At 38.3% G+C, this 18572-nt stretch overlaps 1 protein-coding gene across 1 annotated transcript; it reads right to left on the bottom strand.

Annotated features, from left to right (window-relative positions):
• Positions 1–1883: 1883 nt before the first annotated feature.
• degs1 (delta(4)-desaturase, sphingolipid 1) lies at positions 1884–13788 on the bottom strand. Its single transcript, XM_029450190.1, has 3 exons — positions 13569–13788; positions 6249–6991; positions 1884–3701 (listed from the first exon to the last, which is right to left on the bottom strand). The coding sequence occupies exons 1-3, from the start codon at positions 13648–13650 to the stop codon at positions 3555–3557; spliced, it is 972 nt and encodes a 323-aa protein (XP_029306050.1). The 5' UTR covers positions 13651–13788; the 3' UTR covers positions 1884–3554.
• Positions 13789–18572: the final 4784 nt, after the last annotated feature.

Below are 18572 nucleotides of genomic sequence, written 5' to 3'. Positions count from 1 at the left end.
TTCTGTTCCCTGCAGGACACTCAGTGTTTGAGGGGAATCCCTGGAATTCCCTCTCAGGTCTGAGGTGAAGCGGTCTCTGCTTTTCTCAGTGTGCAGCTCCTAGGTCAGGTCTTCTGTGATGTGGACAGCTGGGTACATGAAGCTGTCCCCCCTCTGCACCGAGGTCACCATTATTAACAAATTATAATAATGAGTCCACAGATTACTACTCTGATTTTTGTTGGAAAATTAATGTCTGTTCAAGTAAAAGACCATGAGAAGCCTAAAACATTTAAATAACACTTGAGACGTTCAACTATGTAGGAATTGTGCTTCCAATTTGAAGATAACTTTACCACCATAGAAATAGTTGCGGAATCGGCTTCTCTTTAGCCTCTCCGCTCTGACCCGATGATTGTTGTAGCACGTCCCTGACCTCAACAGTTCTAAGAGGACATTGTTCGTATGGCTCTAATCTTAAATGATTCTACCACCCTCCTCTCTGCAAGAGGCTGGCACTACCTAATGTTATTCTTCATTTTTACTGGATGGATGACACGGGGGATCATCCTGAATTGTTGGAGATGGAGCAGGAGCAGGAAGATTGCCTCTCATATTTAATAGTTGCAGTTATCATGTCTCCTACTGGAGAGATGTGAAACAATTTAAACTCATTAGCATTACTTAATCTCTTGACCATATCGGAACAACCTTCACTCCTTCATATCTGGATTGTGCCTTGGACACATGGATCAGGGAGATCTTTACATAAAGGTGATATTTCTGTAGTTCCAGAAGTTCAGGCTGCAGAGCATTCACTTGTTCAGGTATCTTCAGTTAAGACACTAAGAACAACCCTCCCCAGTTTGTAAAAGGCAGGATCTGATAAATAAACTGCCTGTAAACGGGATCAGAGCATATTGTGTATTTGTATTACAAGATGTTTGCCATACAACAGTTAGTACTAAGCTAAGAGGATGCTGTTAGTACATAACTATTGTCTGTATGTTGTATTCTAGGCATTGTTGGTACAAGTCCTAAGTAAATTGCACAAAACATTTATAAAATTACACAAAGTATTCTGAGAGGTGTCTTACAAATGAAGGGATTAGAGTATTTAACTCAATAGTGAGCTATCATCACAAGTTTACTGTAAATGAGATGCATTACATTGTGTGTCTGATAGCAGTGAGGAGGCGTGAGGGCTTTGCTTTCTCTAATTGTTAGTGTTTTTCGGTAGCGATTATGCTAAGATTATTTCCCGTTAGTATAATTTTTAAATTGCATTTTTATTAATAAGCGTAAAATACTGTTATATGGGACTAACATGATGGTCCTTCACAATAAAAGCGTTTGAAACGAGAATTAACTTTTGATTTCAAGTCATTAAAGTACTCAGGGAAGAAATACAACTAGTTCCTTAAAACAAAACCCACATGCTGACAAAGATGAGGGGATATCATTTAAATCTTCAATTCACCTAGTGACCGAGAATGATTTTCATTTATATGTTGCGTCTCTTTAAGTAGTTAAATGAAGGACTTTCTAAAAATCCAATTAATACCTCAACTAGAATTCATACGTCTGTCCGTATATTATTATATCCTATTAAGACATGTATGAAATTGAATTCTTGAGTTATAGCCAAAAATTAGTTTAGTGAGGTCACAGTGACCTTGACGTCTGAACACATCATTCTAATCAGTTCATCCAGGAGTTTGTTTGTGCAAAATTTAAACAAATTCCCTCCAGGCACACCTCGGTCACACCCAGAACTGGGCCCACAAGGGAATTCTTCATGTTGTGTCGACATGTACGCTGCCTTCTGTACAGATTTGAAGAAATACCGAATTCCCTACTGAGTCCAAGTCCACAGTTGCACCCTCCCCCCTAAAGAATATACATTTTGTAATTATTGAATTTTTCATACTTCATTTATTTAAACTCTTCAATATTATCTGTAAATGTTTTCTTCCAACATGGTCTAAATCAGGGGTCTCAAACTGGCGGTCCAGGGGCCAGATCCAACCACCTGGACCATTTCATAAAGTTACTTATTTCATTAAGAGGTTTCGCTGGAGGACAAACCGTTTCAAGAGGAAGCTCAGAGATGGACTCCCTCTGATTTGGGTTTGAGGTCTCAGGTCTAAATGCTAATTAGAAGCCTGGAATAACATTCTTATTGGGAAAAAGTAAGTATTTTTATTCATTCATTTACTTTATTGGCTTTAAAGTAGTCAAAATTAACAAAATATAATATGAAAATAGTGTAATTCAGCCAATTCAATATCAACCACATGTAGTTTGGTTTCCGGTTGCTAAATATCCCAATTTTAAACAAAAGCGGGGAACCAGTGATTTTAACATTAAACACCTTTTCTATTCTTGGCAGAGTTTTTCATCAATATGAATACAGTTCATAAAATTGAAATTAAGACCACAAATGCAGAATTGAAAACAAAGCTCTGAGGCACTGATGAGTAACACACTTTCATCTCACATACAACGCAACCTTAAACTCAGTTAGTGTGGACGACAGGTTGTATAATGTTGAGGTACATTTAAGTCTTGCATGTTAAAGAGTAGAGCATTTCTTAAAAAGGGTTACGGGCCAGAAACAGTTAACGACTTAACATATTAAAGCAACCACACAAGCCTCACTATAAACTCAATGCCTGTCTATCAAACAGACCGGCTCACTCACTTATGTTGCAACAAACTCAATTCATACAGAGCTTAATGCTTGGAGTTCAACTTTGGTCCACTTCGACATACAGACACACAATTGAGGCTGTCAACCAATAGCAACGCTTCTTTCATGTTGTTGACCTCTAACCATTGAGTGCAAAATGGAGGGAGACATGTGTAAGTTCTGTGGCAGAATACAAACTGACACGAACACCATGGATATGCTTCACACTCAGTCTTCACACAGGAGCAGCTGGAACAACAAACTGTCTGCGCTCATTTTTTGTTTGCTGTATGTGTCTTGATGGCTTATTTCTGGGGCTGGCTGCACAAAGGCATCTTAGACTGGTCTTGTGTTGCTGTTGTCTTACTGACAACTTTTATTTCACTCATTACTGGCCAGTGTGTTAAGAAGCACTTTGTGCCCACAGAGATGTTAAAAATAAACTTGATGTGTGAAGAGGACTCACACGATCAGTGCACATTAGCACAACAGCTAGCATCATCTCTGACAGCATTTGGTTAAGTACTTTATAAATTTAACAGTGATTTGTTTACAAACATTGCAAATTAGAGGTCCATCTTAAGGTGAACTGTGTTTTTGATTGGAGCCCAAGTCTTTGTGTAACCGGCCCTAGGTACTGTCTATAATCACACTAAATAAACTTTAATATTTTCAATCCAACACGTTGTGTTTTCTGAGCAGGATAACAAATAACTGAAACAATCTCCTCTTCATGCAGAGGAAATGTGCTTTCACAATGTCCACCCTTATTTCCCATGTTGAATGTATTAATATGCAGAAGCTGTTAAGTTTATAAGATGGTGAGCCGGGCTGCCGTCATGGTGGACACTGCAGCTTCATTCCAGAGAAGCTTTCAGTGAAGTTACTCCTGTTTGACATCTCCCTTCAGCTTCCTCTTGACTCGAGAGTATGGGCTCAGTGCATCTTCCATAATGAAGTCGTACAGGACCTTCACCCACGATGTGTACTGAGGAAGCTCATCATAGTACTCCGCTGCTATTTTCTTCACCTAGAATCCAAGAAGAAACAGAAGACACTGCTGAATGCCAAGTGACATTTAGATTTGATTTCAAAGAGCCTACTACAGTTCACACAGCCTGCGAATGCTTTCATGTTTGAAACATACTGATCATTTTGAGGATTCACTTTTGTTTAAGTGAAAAGGCCGGGTTGTGTGCTGCTGATGTGGCTCTGACAGACCTGTGATTGATGTGACGTGTGGACAGAGCTGATAAAGCCTGCCGATAGAAAATATACAGCTCTGACATTTCCTAATAATCTTATTGAAGTGTATTGGAAAATGACTATGTAATGGGAACACAGACACAGTCATCAATTGGTCCACTTCCAAATCATTAGTATTGTAATTTAAGAGTCTTTTAAATCAGTTCAGAAGAGCTGAAATGGCTAAATGTGAAATCTGTCTACAGACAATTCAACATACTTTATATGTGGAATAACATAATAAATGAATACTGGATGAATATCTACTTAAAAGAAGTCTCTCTTTCAAAGAAAGTCTAATTCCTCCAGTACATAGTTCTTTACAGAAAGATCCACATACTGTCAGACTGCAACAGTTGTACCAACAAACCCGTGAGCTGTTTAGTGAATGAACTACAGTACACCAGTTTGACCCTTTTTACAGCCTTTTTTCTGATGTGCCTCTGAATATTGTTTTTACAGCTCGTTGGTCACATATAGGCCGAGTAGTTGTTTTATAATGCGTCTTAGCTTTACTGCTGAAGATTTTCCTGATCTTATGTGAGACTGCTGCCAGGAAAATGTGAGAAGCCATAACTGTGGTTGGGGGTTTATTTTACTGAATGCAATCGGTTTATGTAAATCAAAAGTCACAAAGCTCTTATAGATAAATAATGAAACAGTTACCAGACTCTAATCTACTAATCAGGGAGTGAACCTTGTCCTTACACACATTTACCACGAACCAGTTCGTAAGTAATGACCACAACCTTTATATTCAGATTGAAAGGTTTATAGGGTTGTGTTAAATTAATATTTTTTGGACCCACTATGTTGAATCATGAACTAATCATCTCATTACATAACATCTAAACATATATATTTTTAATTATTTTCACATGATACTGATTTAATTAGTGTTATCAATCTATTATCAAACACGTTCTGGTTAAACCAACCCAAACACTCCCAGTCTTGTCATGTTTGTTGATGCTGTGGTGTTTTACGCAATTACATTCCTAACTAACCGTGGCTTTGATTGTTACACCAAAAGGCAACAAACAGATCAGGGCTAAACTGATGTTCATGTTACAGTTTTCCTAGGAAAAAATTGTGAAACATCAGTCTTACAAAGTACATTAGTGTTACCGTATTTTCCGCACTATAAGGCGCACTTAAAAGCCTTTAATTTTCTCAAAAAGCGACAGTGCGCCTTATAATCCGGAGCGCTTTATATATGGATTAATTCTGGTTGTGTTTACTGATCTCGAAGCGATTTTGTGTGGTACACGGCGCTCTGTCAAAATGTTTTAGTACGACTTTTGTAAACTACAAAGCCGCACTGTGCTGCCTATTTCTATGTTTATAGAGTTGGGACATGTTTTTTGACTCAGAGTGAGCGCTCCTTGGTTTGTTGGTTTGCTGGGGGCGTGTCAGAGTGAGCGCTTCTGCTTTGCGAGGATCTTTGTTTACGGAGCTGCGAGATCAACACGTGGAGCAGAGACGCTAAAAAACTGTGTTTGTGTCTGTGATGCTTGAGCCTTGGAAACTATTTGTCTTTTTACGAAGTAAAATAAGAACAGTAAAGTCAAGAAAGCAAACCTTGCATCTTCATTGGAGGACTTTTGCATGTTAGCTAACTGTCTAGCTACGCATAGGGATACGCGCTGTACTTGCATAACACGCACCGCTTGCAGCATTACGGCTACCGTAGTCAGGAGCGTCGCGGAGTAATACATACTGTGCTTCACCATAATATTACAGTGTGTGTGTATAAGGACCCCAAAATGGCACCTGTCAAGAGACACGCTTACGACGCGGACTTCAAACTCAAGGCTATCAGTCACGTATTAGAACATGGGAATAGAGAGAATTCAACATTAATGAATCAATGGTACGGAAGTGGAGGAAGCAAGAAGATGACGTTTGATTTGGCGGTATCAGACTGTTTTTTTTACGTGTTACAACTGAACAAGGTTGGGAGTTATTGTGAATACGCTCATTAACGTTTGAACAATGTTGAGTTATTGTGAACACGTTTAATAAAGTTTGACTGACTGACTTATCTGACTGTTTTGTTTCGCTTAATGCGCCTTATAGTCCGGTGCGCTTTATATATGAAAACAGATCGAAAATAGACCATTCATTGACAGTGCGCCTTATAATCCAGTGCGCTCTATAGTGCGGAAAATACGGTAATTATATGTTTGTCAGAGGATTTAGTTAATCTGGCTGCCTATACAGCTTGGTCTACACCCAAATGATTTCTTCCTGTCTAACCTCATGGACATGCAGCTGATTGCATTGAGTGCCACCTGTAGGTAATAATCTCCAGTCACCCGGCTGTACTAACCATGGGCAGCCTGCATCCTGGGATGCTGGGGAAGTCATGGTGCTCGTTGTGGTAGCCCACGTTGAAGGTGAGCAGGTTGAGGGAGCCATAGTAGGAGTAGGTCTCATGGCCCTTGAGGAACATGTAGTGCTCAGCTATGAAGTGTCCAGAGATGGGGTGCAAGCCCATCCCCAGCAAGGAACCAGCCAGCATGTAGACAAAAGGTTTGGCCCCCCACAGCCAGTAGAGCAGGATATCGAAGGTGAGCTGGAAGGCCACGTTGGTCACCTCCAGCTGAGTGATGGGTTTGGGGTTGATGCAGAGGGGCCTGATGGCATAGAACAGTGGCTGCAGAATAATCCAGATGAATTTGCGGAAGCGTGTGCAGAAGAACCAGCCTTCAAACTCAGTGGGGATGTCTACATCTATCCCATCTCCACCCAGGTAGCGGTGATGGTCCAGGTGATAGCGTTTGAAGGAAGCAGAGTAGGGCAGGCCGATGGGTAGGTTGGCAAACATGGCAAAGTAGCGGTTCCACATGGCCTTATTGTTTCCAAAGGCCGTGTTGTGGGAAATCTCATGAATAGCAAGGGTCATTGAGTGGTTGATACAGCTGCCAAAGGCATAAGTCCAAAACAAAACCCATTTCCAGTCCAAGTCTTTGACCATGTAGAAAGCTAAAAACTGTATAGCCACCATCATGCATACAATCCATTTCAGCCTCGTGTCAGGACCCATCAGCGACTTGATTTCTGGGTATTTGGCTGTAGGGGAGAAAACAAGAGACTTTAGTGAAGATTATCATCTCATTATCTCATTCTACAAGGTAACAAACAATTACAAATGTAGGAAATCAGCTAATGATATAATTATATAAAAATGTAAAAACAAGAAGAGAAGTGTTATACATCTGCATTATTTAGATTAAAAGAATGTAATAAACTCTCAACAAGCAGACTTGGCACAAATATGCATTTCATTGTAGCCGAGTCAACTACTTATTTGCACCTTGTGAAATGTATTCTACCACCATTGTCTGATAAGTCAGAAAGCTAACGCAAGAAGAAATGCTGATAAAAGTGAGGTCTCTGGTTAGCCCCAAAGCTAACAGCAACAACAATGGCTTAAGATGGGCTGACTTTTAAGGTGGACCCGCTATTCTCATGTGACAAGCTCCACCTCAGTCTTTGTAGCACAAAAGAAAAACAAAGAAAGTCCTTTATCAACAATTAATACTAAGGTTTATATAATACATTTTTCATTATTATAAAAATAAGTAGGTCACACTTATTCTTACCATATAATGAACAAACACTCAATAGTAGAGAATGAAACCAAGTCCCAATACCCAACTTAATGACCTATTAACATCATAAATTGCAATTTCAAATGTGAAGATGTTTATTAGCAAACTCTGATCATTGTATAATAATGCCATTTCAAAATCCATTTGTAATTAGCATTTAATAAGCCTTCAAATATATATTGGGCCATATTGGTATTTACGCAGGCCTCGTCACATTTTGAAAATGCTACTGCATTTTGCTTATCATGTCATGTCAGACTGCTGATATATTGTGACTTATGACGCTCACCTCTCTCACCTCGCTCACCTCTCACACCTCGCTCACCTCGCTCACCTCGCTCACCTCTCACTGGGACAATAATGGAGACCTAGGCTGTAACTATGCAATAAATCCTTTTATCAAATCGTTCTTATCCTAATCTCTATGTAAGGGCATTGCAGGTGACTTGCTGAAGGAGTCATTCATATTGAAGTCAGTGGTTGCGTCAGACTTTCTTGTAAAATGTACGTAATAATTTTTAATGATAAAATAATATGTAATAGCATTAAATTGCCATTCATTCATTTACATTTTTTAAATAATTAATATACAGAATAAACTTTTAGATTATGCATTTATAAGGGAATGGAGAATGAACAGACAGACCGTGCAATCACTATTCAGGTCAACACTCATGAAGCAGATTCACTGATTCTAAATTCACTGCAGCCATTGTGCCTAAACATGCAAATATGAACAATGCAACTTTACAAGATTAGACTTCTCAAGGCCGTTTTAACATTGTTATGTCGGCTGAACCTGCGGCGCTGTGTTGCCACACCGGAGATTGAATTACCAGCGGCAAAACAGCCTTCAAGCCGTCAAGATTTGAAGTTGAGAAACGTCCCAGGGAAATTATGAGAAGTCGGCAAGACTCTCTGAACGGATTTCATTTCTCGTTTTGGAAAAAACTCACCGGCAGGAAATCCTGCAGAATGTGCAGACCTCCTGTGAATTTACAGTGACGGTAGATCGCCCTCAGTCGGTGTTCTAATCTGTCAAATTGACGGCAGCAGTTTGTTTTTATTTTTTATGACAGAATATATTTGGTTAACACGACCTCTGGTTGAGGAGGGTCACACTTTTGAGCAGCAGTCCACCAGACTAGTAGGGTAACAATTCCCACAAACCAGTGCAAATTGTTAGTAGCCCAGTATTAAGGCATGTATGTCAGACACTTGAGTCTGCCTTGATTCTTCGAATACAAGAATCCTGTCGATCATCTCCAGCAGTAACAGCAATGTTTCAGCTCTTCCACAATGCAAAATGTTGCCGTTTTGTTCCCATATAGCAGGGGTGGGGAACCGGTTTCCTATCAAGGGCCATTTTATTTTTTACAACATCCTTCGAGGGCCATACTAGTTATTGAACTCATAACCTCTGCACATTTTTTAAGACGCAGCCCATTCATTTCACCTTTCTTATATGCTGTGCAAAAGAGCAATTTTTTTTATCCATGCATCTTTCTGTTTTATCAGAAAACAATCCTTTATTAGTCCCACGACAGGGAAATGTACCTCGTCACAGCAAAAGAACACATGAAGTAAAAAGGAAGTACACAATAATTAAATAGAACAAACAATAATATAAGTACCAAGTGGTTGATAGAAAATAAAGTGAATATTGCACATGGCAGTGATAATTGCACAGCAGTGGTGGAACAGTCTGTTCTTGGTGTGGTGGTCTACAGATCTATCTTTCCATGTTTGTATGTTACGCTCTGCAGAGCGCTGCTTGTTGGGCCAAACTCCGCCGAAGAGCGTTAACTTTATCCAAACGCACTCGTCCTTTCAGCTCGTGCAGTTCGGTATGTTTCCTGCTGTAATGACGCTCAAGATTATTTTTTCATCACCGCAAGTACGTCCACACAAACTAGACACACTGGCCTTTTACTTCCACATAGAAATAATCGTTCGTCCATTTCTCCTGGAATGTGCGACATTCCACATCCAGCTTTCTCTTTTTTACACTCGCCACGCTGCTGTTCACTGATGTCAATGACAGTCTTGTTTAATATTTAAGTTTTTTGACGCGACCATGTGATGACGCGACCACGTGATGACACGTGCCTCTCGTGTTGTGTTCAAGGACTCTGACCTTGGCCAGGAAAAACATCAATCACCCATCTATTGCTGTCTAGATTTGGGGGTTTTTCTAGTGGATTTTTTTGCGTGTGTTTATGAATTACCTCGAGGGCCGGATCAAATGGTCTCGCGGGCCGTAAGTAGTAAATAGTACTAAGTAGAAGTAGAAGTAAGCAGCTGACTTCCCACATAACTCTTATGTTAGTCTCTCTGATCATTTATCCAATACAGAAATGGGATTATTTGAGTTTATGATATCGAAATTACAATTAATGTGACATTTAGGTAACATGGTTTTAGCCTGAATAAAAACAAGCAAAATGAAGAGAATCTTCTAGTATCATAAACCACAAGGTATTTTTCTGTCAAGGAAGCTGATCTCGACTATAAATTGAGTTGTTGTTTTTTTTATCAATAAGAGATTTCCATGTTTCCATGCTTAAGATCCAACTCCCTGACCAGCCACATTAAAAATCATCCACACATTTCCAGTGGATTTGGTCCATTCACTACATTGTCTAACTTCTCAAACCTGTACTCATTTAGTTCAAGAGTAACGTTAAAAAGGCCATTATCATACAACAAAACACAATGCTTAACAGTGAATACAATCTATGTCCGTGATTAAAGATCCAAGTCACAAAAGGCTTCAGCTTCACAGCCATTTAATATTCATTTGCTTTAAAGAGATGCAAAGAGCAAACAAAGAAGGCTTTCAGCCTGGATGTATGTATTCTATCTGCATGGGAGGAACCGGGAGATTACAGCAGAAAGACAAGTCTCAGCAAACACCACCTCCTGTGTCATCACCTCAAAAGTGTTGCCCCCCACCCCCACAAGGCTGAACTGGCACCAAGTGGGAGAGGCCTGAGGCATGTGACTATATACAATTAAGCTCTTTACAAACAGAAATGCCTTACATCACAACACCTTGAACTCCTTATGAGTAGAATCACAGACTTAGTAAGGTTACATGCTGTTAGAAACATGCTGTTAATTTATATTTTATCGGTTTTCCTTAGCAAGGAAACAAATCCATCAAGTCAACAATCCGACCAAGCATCTGTTGCCCACGTTCAGAATGGACAGAAGTTTAGAGGTTTTGTACCAAGCTCTAAAGTAAAACAATTTCCAGCTCCTCTGCTACTTCCGTGGCAACTGGATTGTAATAGTATACCTGTACCGTGGTATACCATGGTATTAAAGTTGACTATTATCATACTGTGTACATTTTATATATTTAGAATTGAAAAAAACGGACATAAGTTAGTGTGTGTGTGTGTGTGTGTGTGTGTGTGTGTGTGTGTGAGAGAGAGTTAAAAAGGTATAGACAGGACAGTCTGGCTGCGCTGCCAGTATATATCTTTTACTGGGATATTTTCTTAGACGGTTAACGTACCATGAAAATCTCAGTGAAATCACATTCACAGCAACCTTCCTAATGTGTAGCAGCAGTGCCTGAGAGTCTCCTGACCGTGCTGCATTCAGTAACATGAATAATTCAACCCAGGAGACAGTTCTGCTGTCAATGAGTATCTTTTTCCATGGCAATGGTCTCTTATAACCCCTAACTCTCAACACAATGGCAGTACTTTGTGTTGACAAATTAACTTAAGTGCCCGTTATGCTTAAAGTGAAAAGACTTTAGAGATACAAAGCAGCACAGAAAACGTATACATCCTCAAATATCCAAAACTATGTCCTGTTCCACGGGGACTGAGGCAGATCACATGATTATCATACATGGGCCCTTTTATATAGGCAAAGAAAGCCTTCGCGTTTGCTACAATAAAAAGGAGCACTGCATAAATACTTAATCATTAATCTCTGCCATGAGATCTTGTGTGGGGGAACAACATGTATTGTTATATTTGACATGTTCTCAATTTTAAATATGACCATGGGGAAAAGTTCATTTGTTTTGTAATGATTTTTAATCTAGTTATTAAAGTTTGCACTTCCAAAACAATGTTGTTCATTACCATTATGATACCATTAATATACATAGTATTTGATGATTTATTGGAATTACTTTAATAACCTACCCTTAATCTCATATAACTCAATAAAATATGGTGTTTAAACTGTTTTTCAATGTAATGTTTTAAAACACAATTGCAATGAAAAGGTTTTACAGGTTAAGGTGATGAGATAACTGTTTGCATTAAAATGTGTCTTTTTTGTTGAAAATACATATTTTGGGTTTGGGGTTGGGTTTACTTGCCATTTTTTTAAAAAAAGGGAAAAAAAGTGTTTGTTTTAGGTTCCTAATTGAAAATGTGTTACGTAATGAATTTATTTCCTCATATTGTCTCTAAAAAGGTCTGAAAAACCTTAAAAAATGTTCCCATGCATTATAATTTCAAATGGAATAGTGAAATTAGATCCATTACAATTTACAAATAAAAGCAATGTTTGTTGTTGCCATGTTCATGAGAATCACCAACATGGGGCTGAATCATTCTTTACGGAGCATTTACAAAGCAACACACAATAACAGCCTATAGTGATGTGGAGATCTGTAAAAATGATATCTTTACAGAGAGCGGTTCAAATTTTAGGGCTGCAACTTTATTTTCACTATCAACTAATCAGCAGATTATTTTCTCGTTGAACACTTCCTATTATTAGAAACAGTCAGTCGATTAATCAATAGACATAATATTAATCGGGAACAGTTTTGATGATTCATTCTTCTTTTCACACAAAAATGCCAAAACGTATTGTACCAGCTCCTCCAATGTCTTAGATGTTCGGTTTACTTAATAGAGAACCTGATATCTTTGAGTTTTGGACAGTTGGTCCGACAAAACATCACCCAGGACTTAAAGAAACTGTGATGGCCATTCTCTACCATGTTCTAACATTTTATAGACCAAACAACTCCTCTAGTAATTTATCAATTTAATTGACTATGAAAATTATCATTAGCTGCAGCTCTAATAAAGCAGGACATATTAATCAATCTAACTTGAGCATGAAATATCTACATGTGCTAAACTAGTGCACCCAAAAAAACATTGGATCTTGATGCTAAATCTTTTTAAACAGCATCAGATAACTTAAATTAAGTGAAGTATTATAACAAGCAGATACAGAACATAATGTATTTGAAATAGCTTAGTTAAAGCTGAATTTAGAATAGACTATTCTATACTATACTATCCTCTGCTAAGCATGACGGGGTCATTTTTTCTGAATTTGTTCACAAAGTTTACTTCACCAAGCTTGTTAAAATTAATATAACGTAACATATTTAAATTAATTGTTTAAATACTAACATTGCTTTAGTAAGAGTTGCGCAAAGATCATGTGGTCATTTTCTCCTGTGTTCATTTAACGCCGGCTACTTATAATACTTCTCAGAAAGCTAGATCTTCGACACACAGCATGAGTGTGAATGTTTAAACATGGCTGCATCCAGCGCTGAACCGTTACAGCAACTTTGCGGCAAGAAGCTCAAAAGTGAGTTCGCGTTATGTCATTTCAGGGAGTGGCGAAATGTCTAACTGTAGCTGTGAGGTTAACGTTACATTGCTAACATGATTACGTTTCATTAAGCTAACTAGATAGCTTTTACATAATCATACATATATTTTGATAACAAACACGGTGGTGGCTGTCAGCCATTAAAGGGCGTAAAGTATTCACCGAGGTTAACGCTGACCTATTTCAGTTAGCTAGTAAGTTAGTTGGCAAATAAATAGGCGGATGTGAAACCGTTAGCTAGCTTCCTTACGTTAGCAAATCGAGTAAACTAATATGGTGATAGAATTCATGCACAATTGCACGTTTAACTAACGTTATTCAGCAACATAATTTACCAGCAAAGTCAACATAGTTTTAACTAAGTTAAGTTAACTATAAAACGTTTTAAGATCTAAAACGTGCAAACTGATAAGCTAGCTCACCCAGTATCTCTTTTCTCCTGTCGGCATGCGGCTGGTCTGTATACACCCATTCGTAGTCCTCACGAGCGACCCGATTCCCCATCTTCTTGATTACCGTTTTAAACAGCTTTCTTTGACAAAAAAAAGTAACTAAATATCAAACGGTCGTTTCTGACAAGAACTTCTCTGATTGTGGTCCTCCTCCTCTCCTCTCTCCTCAGCCTATCAGTCCGCCTGGCTGACCTGCTCCAATAAGTCAGCTCTGCCTGCTGTGCAGCTCCTCCTACCAGCTGCAGAGGAGCGCGAGGCGAACTAGATGAATGACGCAGTTAAATGCTATCAAAGTAATGTTTTTTAACTTCTCAAAAAAAACAGATGGTCACATTTGAACAATAAAGGCCAGTAGTAGATGTGTTTAGCTATTGCCAGAAAAACCAGTGTTTCGTTTTTATCTTATTAGAAGGACCGATCAAATAACCCATACCATGCCAAAATAAGAAAACATGCATAATGTCACCTGGCTTTCTATATTGCCCAAAACTCATCAATCAGGAATCAGTAGGGCTCTACTAGTAAACAGTGTCAGCAACCCAGCATCAGTGAAGGGACATTGTGCTAGAAACACAGCAGAGTATGGCCGCTAAAGCCCTCTCCTTAACGGAAAGTTTTTCTATCATGTAGTAAACTGGTCCTCTTTAGTTGTTTTATACTTTTCTATAGCAAGACGAGGAGGTTTAGCTCTGTTAGGCTCTGTAATAAAAAATAACATTAAAATAACTAATAAATAACAATTTATTTCATTTAGTTTTCTTCACATATATTAATGAAATTCTGAGATGTAGTCCAACTGTATATTTAAAAAATAAAATTGTCTTGCACACCTCACAATCAAGAAGGCCTCTCTTCTAGTCTTGGTATGTATTTACTGTGTATTTTTCACTCCTGTGCAATGCCTGGATAACATGCTGATGAATTTCCCAATTTAGGATCAATAAAGCGTTCTACTTTTTTGTTTTCTGTACTGAGGCAGACTGAAGCTACAGTGACTCACTATCACCTCCAGAGGAACAAGTGGTATTACAGACCGGCCGGAGCTAGTTAGTTAACGTGCTAACTTCAGTAGATATCTCTGAAAACACAATATAGACAGATTTATTTGACGTTACATCAACACTGTAGACATAGTGCAAAAGAAACACATCATAACTATTTTTGGAGCATAAAAACTGAACTCTGCTTCTCCATGTTTAGTTTTGAAACAAAGCAGACCCGTCCCTGACGACCTGAGAGTACTAGATAATAAGCTTTAATAATAAGCTTTATTTGTATAGCACCTTTCATACAAGAATTGCAGCCCAAAGTGATTCACAGCAAAAACATAACAATTAGTACAAGATTAGACAGAATAAGAGCATTTACAGTACGATAATCATAAACCAGTAGTGGATGATCGTAATGTTCTTGGGGGCACATAGTTTATTAGAGAGTTGGCAGTGTAACTTGGTGCGGTTCCGTTTAGGGCTTTGTATACAAGAAGGAGGACCATAAAATCAATTCTAAAAGTTACTGGAAGCCAGTGTAAAGCAGCTAACACTGGACTGATGTGGTCTCTCCTCTTGGTTCTAGTCGGCAGCCTCGCTGCAGCATTTTGGATGAGCTGAAGTCTCTCCGTTGTTTTTTTCTGGAGGCCGGTAAAGAGTGCATTACAGTAATCGAGTCAGCTTGAGATGAAAGCATGGATTAGTTTATCAGCATCCTTTTGATTTATAAATTGTCAGATTTTAGCTATATTTCTAAGGTGGAAGAATTATGTTTTTGTCATCTTGTTTATGTGCAGTTTTCAGGGCCTGTGGGAAAACACCTGAGAGAAGAGAAGTGCTTACGATTTGTACAAGATCTGAGTTAATGCGATTTGAAACATTTTTGAAAAGGCCTGTTGGTATCATGATGCAGGTGCATGGCATTTCTCCATGGAGATCTTTTCTTACCAGGGACAGCCTTCACCTCGGTGGGGGCAATGGCATCAATAACATTTAAAGTGTTTTAATTAAACTGAGACTCTGGAGAAGGATGTGTGAAAGAGACATTCTGAATAAATATTTCACTGGTATTTTCAGTGATATATGGTTTTGTGATTACCTCTGTTTGAACATCAATGTGCACAGAGAGAGAGCTCTCAAAGAAAACACAGGACTGATCAAATAACACAGCAGTCACCACAATCTTGGAAATGTTCAGACCCTTGGAGATAATAAAGTCCATAGTGTGCCCCTTATTGTGTGTGAGCTCCGTCACATGCTGAGTCAGTCTATAGTTCTCAAGAACACAGTTCTTTAGCTCCTGTGTCCTGGAAGTTGTCAACATGGATGTTACAATCACCAACAATAACCACACAGTCAGAGTCATGATGACAAGTTACGTTTTCATTTTTCCATGGTCAGTAGTGGTCACCAGTCAGGACATTTTATTACATTTTCGATCGGGTTTGGTTCAAATTTCATCATATTTTTAGGCGTTATTACAGTTTTATTATTGGGTGCCTCAGGAGGATAATCTTCCTGTTCTAGTGTCTAATGTGTCCTGGATACGACTCTGCTGTAAAGAGTGCAATGTAAATAAAGATCTGCTACCTCACTACTAAAGATTATGATTGAAGCACTGCTCCCTTGTGGTGATTATGCGGTAACAGAAAAGAGAAAGGGGAACTCTCAGGCTGAATCTCACATGTCTCAACAACTCTGGCATTCAGCATCCATCAATGAAGTTTTGATTTGTAGGTTTGCTTTCTACTACTCTCTTATAAAATCGTCCTTTGAGATGAGAATAGTTACACCATGCTCACTGTCCTACCACTCTATAATCATACAGATGATCAAGCAACTCCTAAATACATTCCTTTATAATATTTATTCATGATTAATTGTTACTGTGTATCCACTTTTACGTAGCACTTCACAAAGCATTTTATGTGATATATGATATTTGTGAATATCACATTTATATGATATGCGTCATGTGAAATGGATGTTTTACATACATCTAAATTACCATGTAACCTTTTTTGTAGCATTAAAGCTTCTTTGTTCTTTTTAATTTATTGAACGCTTAGGGGCATAATTCTGCAATATTTCTACGGATTCTAAGGAAGCCCTGAGAAGCAAGTGAAATAAAACAATCATTAAATGATCCATTAATCTAAATTGTTTTCTCTCCTGTTTTTATGACTTAAGAACAGGTAAAAAAAAAAAATGGTTTTGTCATCATAATCTTTGGAAGAAAATTTCATCTGTGAAACGTGGGGAAAAAAAGCTTTGCCTGAGGGAAACAAATAAATAATTGTTATATCTGATTGCTTGGAGGATACTGTTCCACATTGTGCAGTAGATCGCTACACTACCACTTGTAGCGGAGTGGCACAGAGCCTTCATGTACACCCTCTGATGACTAAATGTTATGTCACGTGGACCCTGGCACTCTTTGCATACTCTGGGATTCAGAAAGTATAACATCGACTTTAGTGTTTGTCATAATAATCATTTCCCCCACAAGAGGCTGAAGTACACTACTAATCCACGTTCTATTACTGTATGTTACTGTGATGTCTTTCTCTTGAAGGCAGAACATGGGGTAGCGCTGCACTGCAGTCTCTTCTGGACAAACTTTTACCTGTTCTTAAGTCATAAACACAGGAGAGGAATTAGTTTTTCTCACTTGCCTCTCAGGGCTTCTGTATATCTTTTCTCTTTTTTGTGAAAACAAATAAATCTGGGTCTTTAGCCTCTAGATGCTCAACAAGCTAACTCACTCAACAAGCCAACTCTGGACTGCAGAGTGCAGGTTTTCTGGGGGTTCGTCACTACCAGCGAAACCTTTCACATTGCATTCAGTAGTTGTTCTTGTGAAAAAGAAAAATGGATTAGTGCCGCATTTATTAGTAAAATGTGACGTAAATGTGGCAAAGATTGAGTTAAAAGGCTCATTTTCATCTGCAGTCTTTGACTAGATTGAACACATAAGCAGATAAAGAAATAAAGTATTATTATTGTAAATATTGTAAGAATCCTAATAAAAAGTGTTAATGATAATGACACAACAGATTATGCTACACATAATAAAGGACGACAGAAGTTTACCATTAATCTGTGCTGCTCTACTTTAACTGAGATGTTTTAGCTTGGTGATGATCTTTGTTTGTGAATCTGTATGAATCCATTCAACAGCTGAAGCGTGTGCTTTACTCTCTTCACTAGCCTCCTTCTCCTTTAGATAAACAAGCAGAATAGATAAGCATAACATCATGTACATAAATGTTCATGATGTTCTCACTTATAAATACATCCTCTTATTGTTCTTCCTTTTAATAAATGTATGCCACAAGTGTACTGCTGTGGAATGACATAACTTCCACTGACTGCATGTTATTTTCACTCAAATGGAAGTAAAGTTGGCAACTACAGCATATTTATAACATGTTAACACATTCACACTTTGCAGAGAGTTAAAGGGATAGTTTGGATGTTTTAAGTGAGGTTTGGACTAAAATATATTTAGCTGCTGTACACTGCTTAGCTTCCGTGCTGTAACTCCTGTCTGTTTCTGCAAACTGGAGCGTGCCGTCTGTAGTTGAGACACGGACTATGGATAAAGAACATGCACCTCAAAACGTCCAAACTATCCCTTTGAGTTGCAGTAACGTGGAGCTAAAACAATCGATTGTCAGAAAATTAATCAGGAAATCAATAATTGTTTAAGTAATTTTTCAAGAAATAAATCCAACTCTTCTTCAAGTTCCACCTTCTGTTCTGTGTATTCTGTGGGAGCAAACTGAATATCTGAAGAAGAAGAAGAAGAAGAAGAAGAAGAAGAAGAAGAAGAAGAAGAAGAAGAAGAAGAAGAAGAAGAAGAAGAAGAAAAAGAAGAAAAAGAAGAAGAAGAAGAAGAAGAAGAGAATGGAAGATGTCACAAAATGTCAGTTTTCTCTATTTTCTGACATTTATTAATCAGCAGATTAACCAATAGTCGTTA

The sequence above is a fragment of the Cottoperca gobio genome, chromosome 15, assembly GCF_900634415.1.
Source record: "Cottoperca gobio chromosome 15, fCotGob3.1, whole genome shotgun sequence".
NCBI classification, from domain to species: Eukaryota; Metazoa; Chordata; class Actinopteri; order Perciformes; family Bovichtidae; genus Cottoperca; species Cottoperca gobio.
The sequence above is the reverse complement of the archived record's forward strand: the minus strand, read 5'-3'. Positions and strand labels throughout refer to the sequence as shown.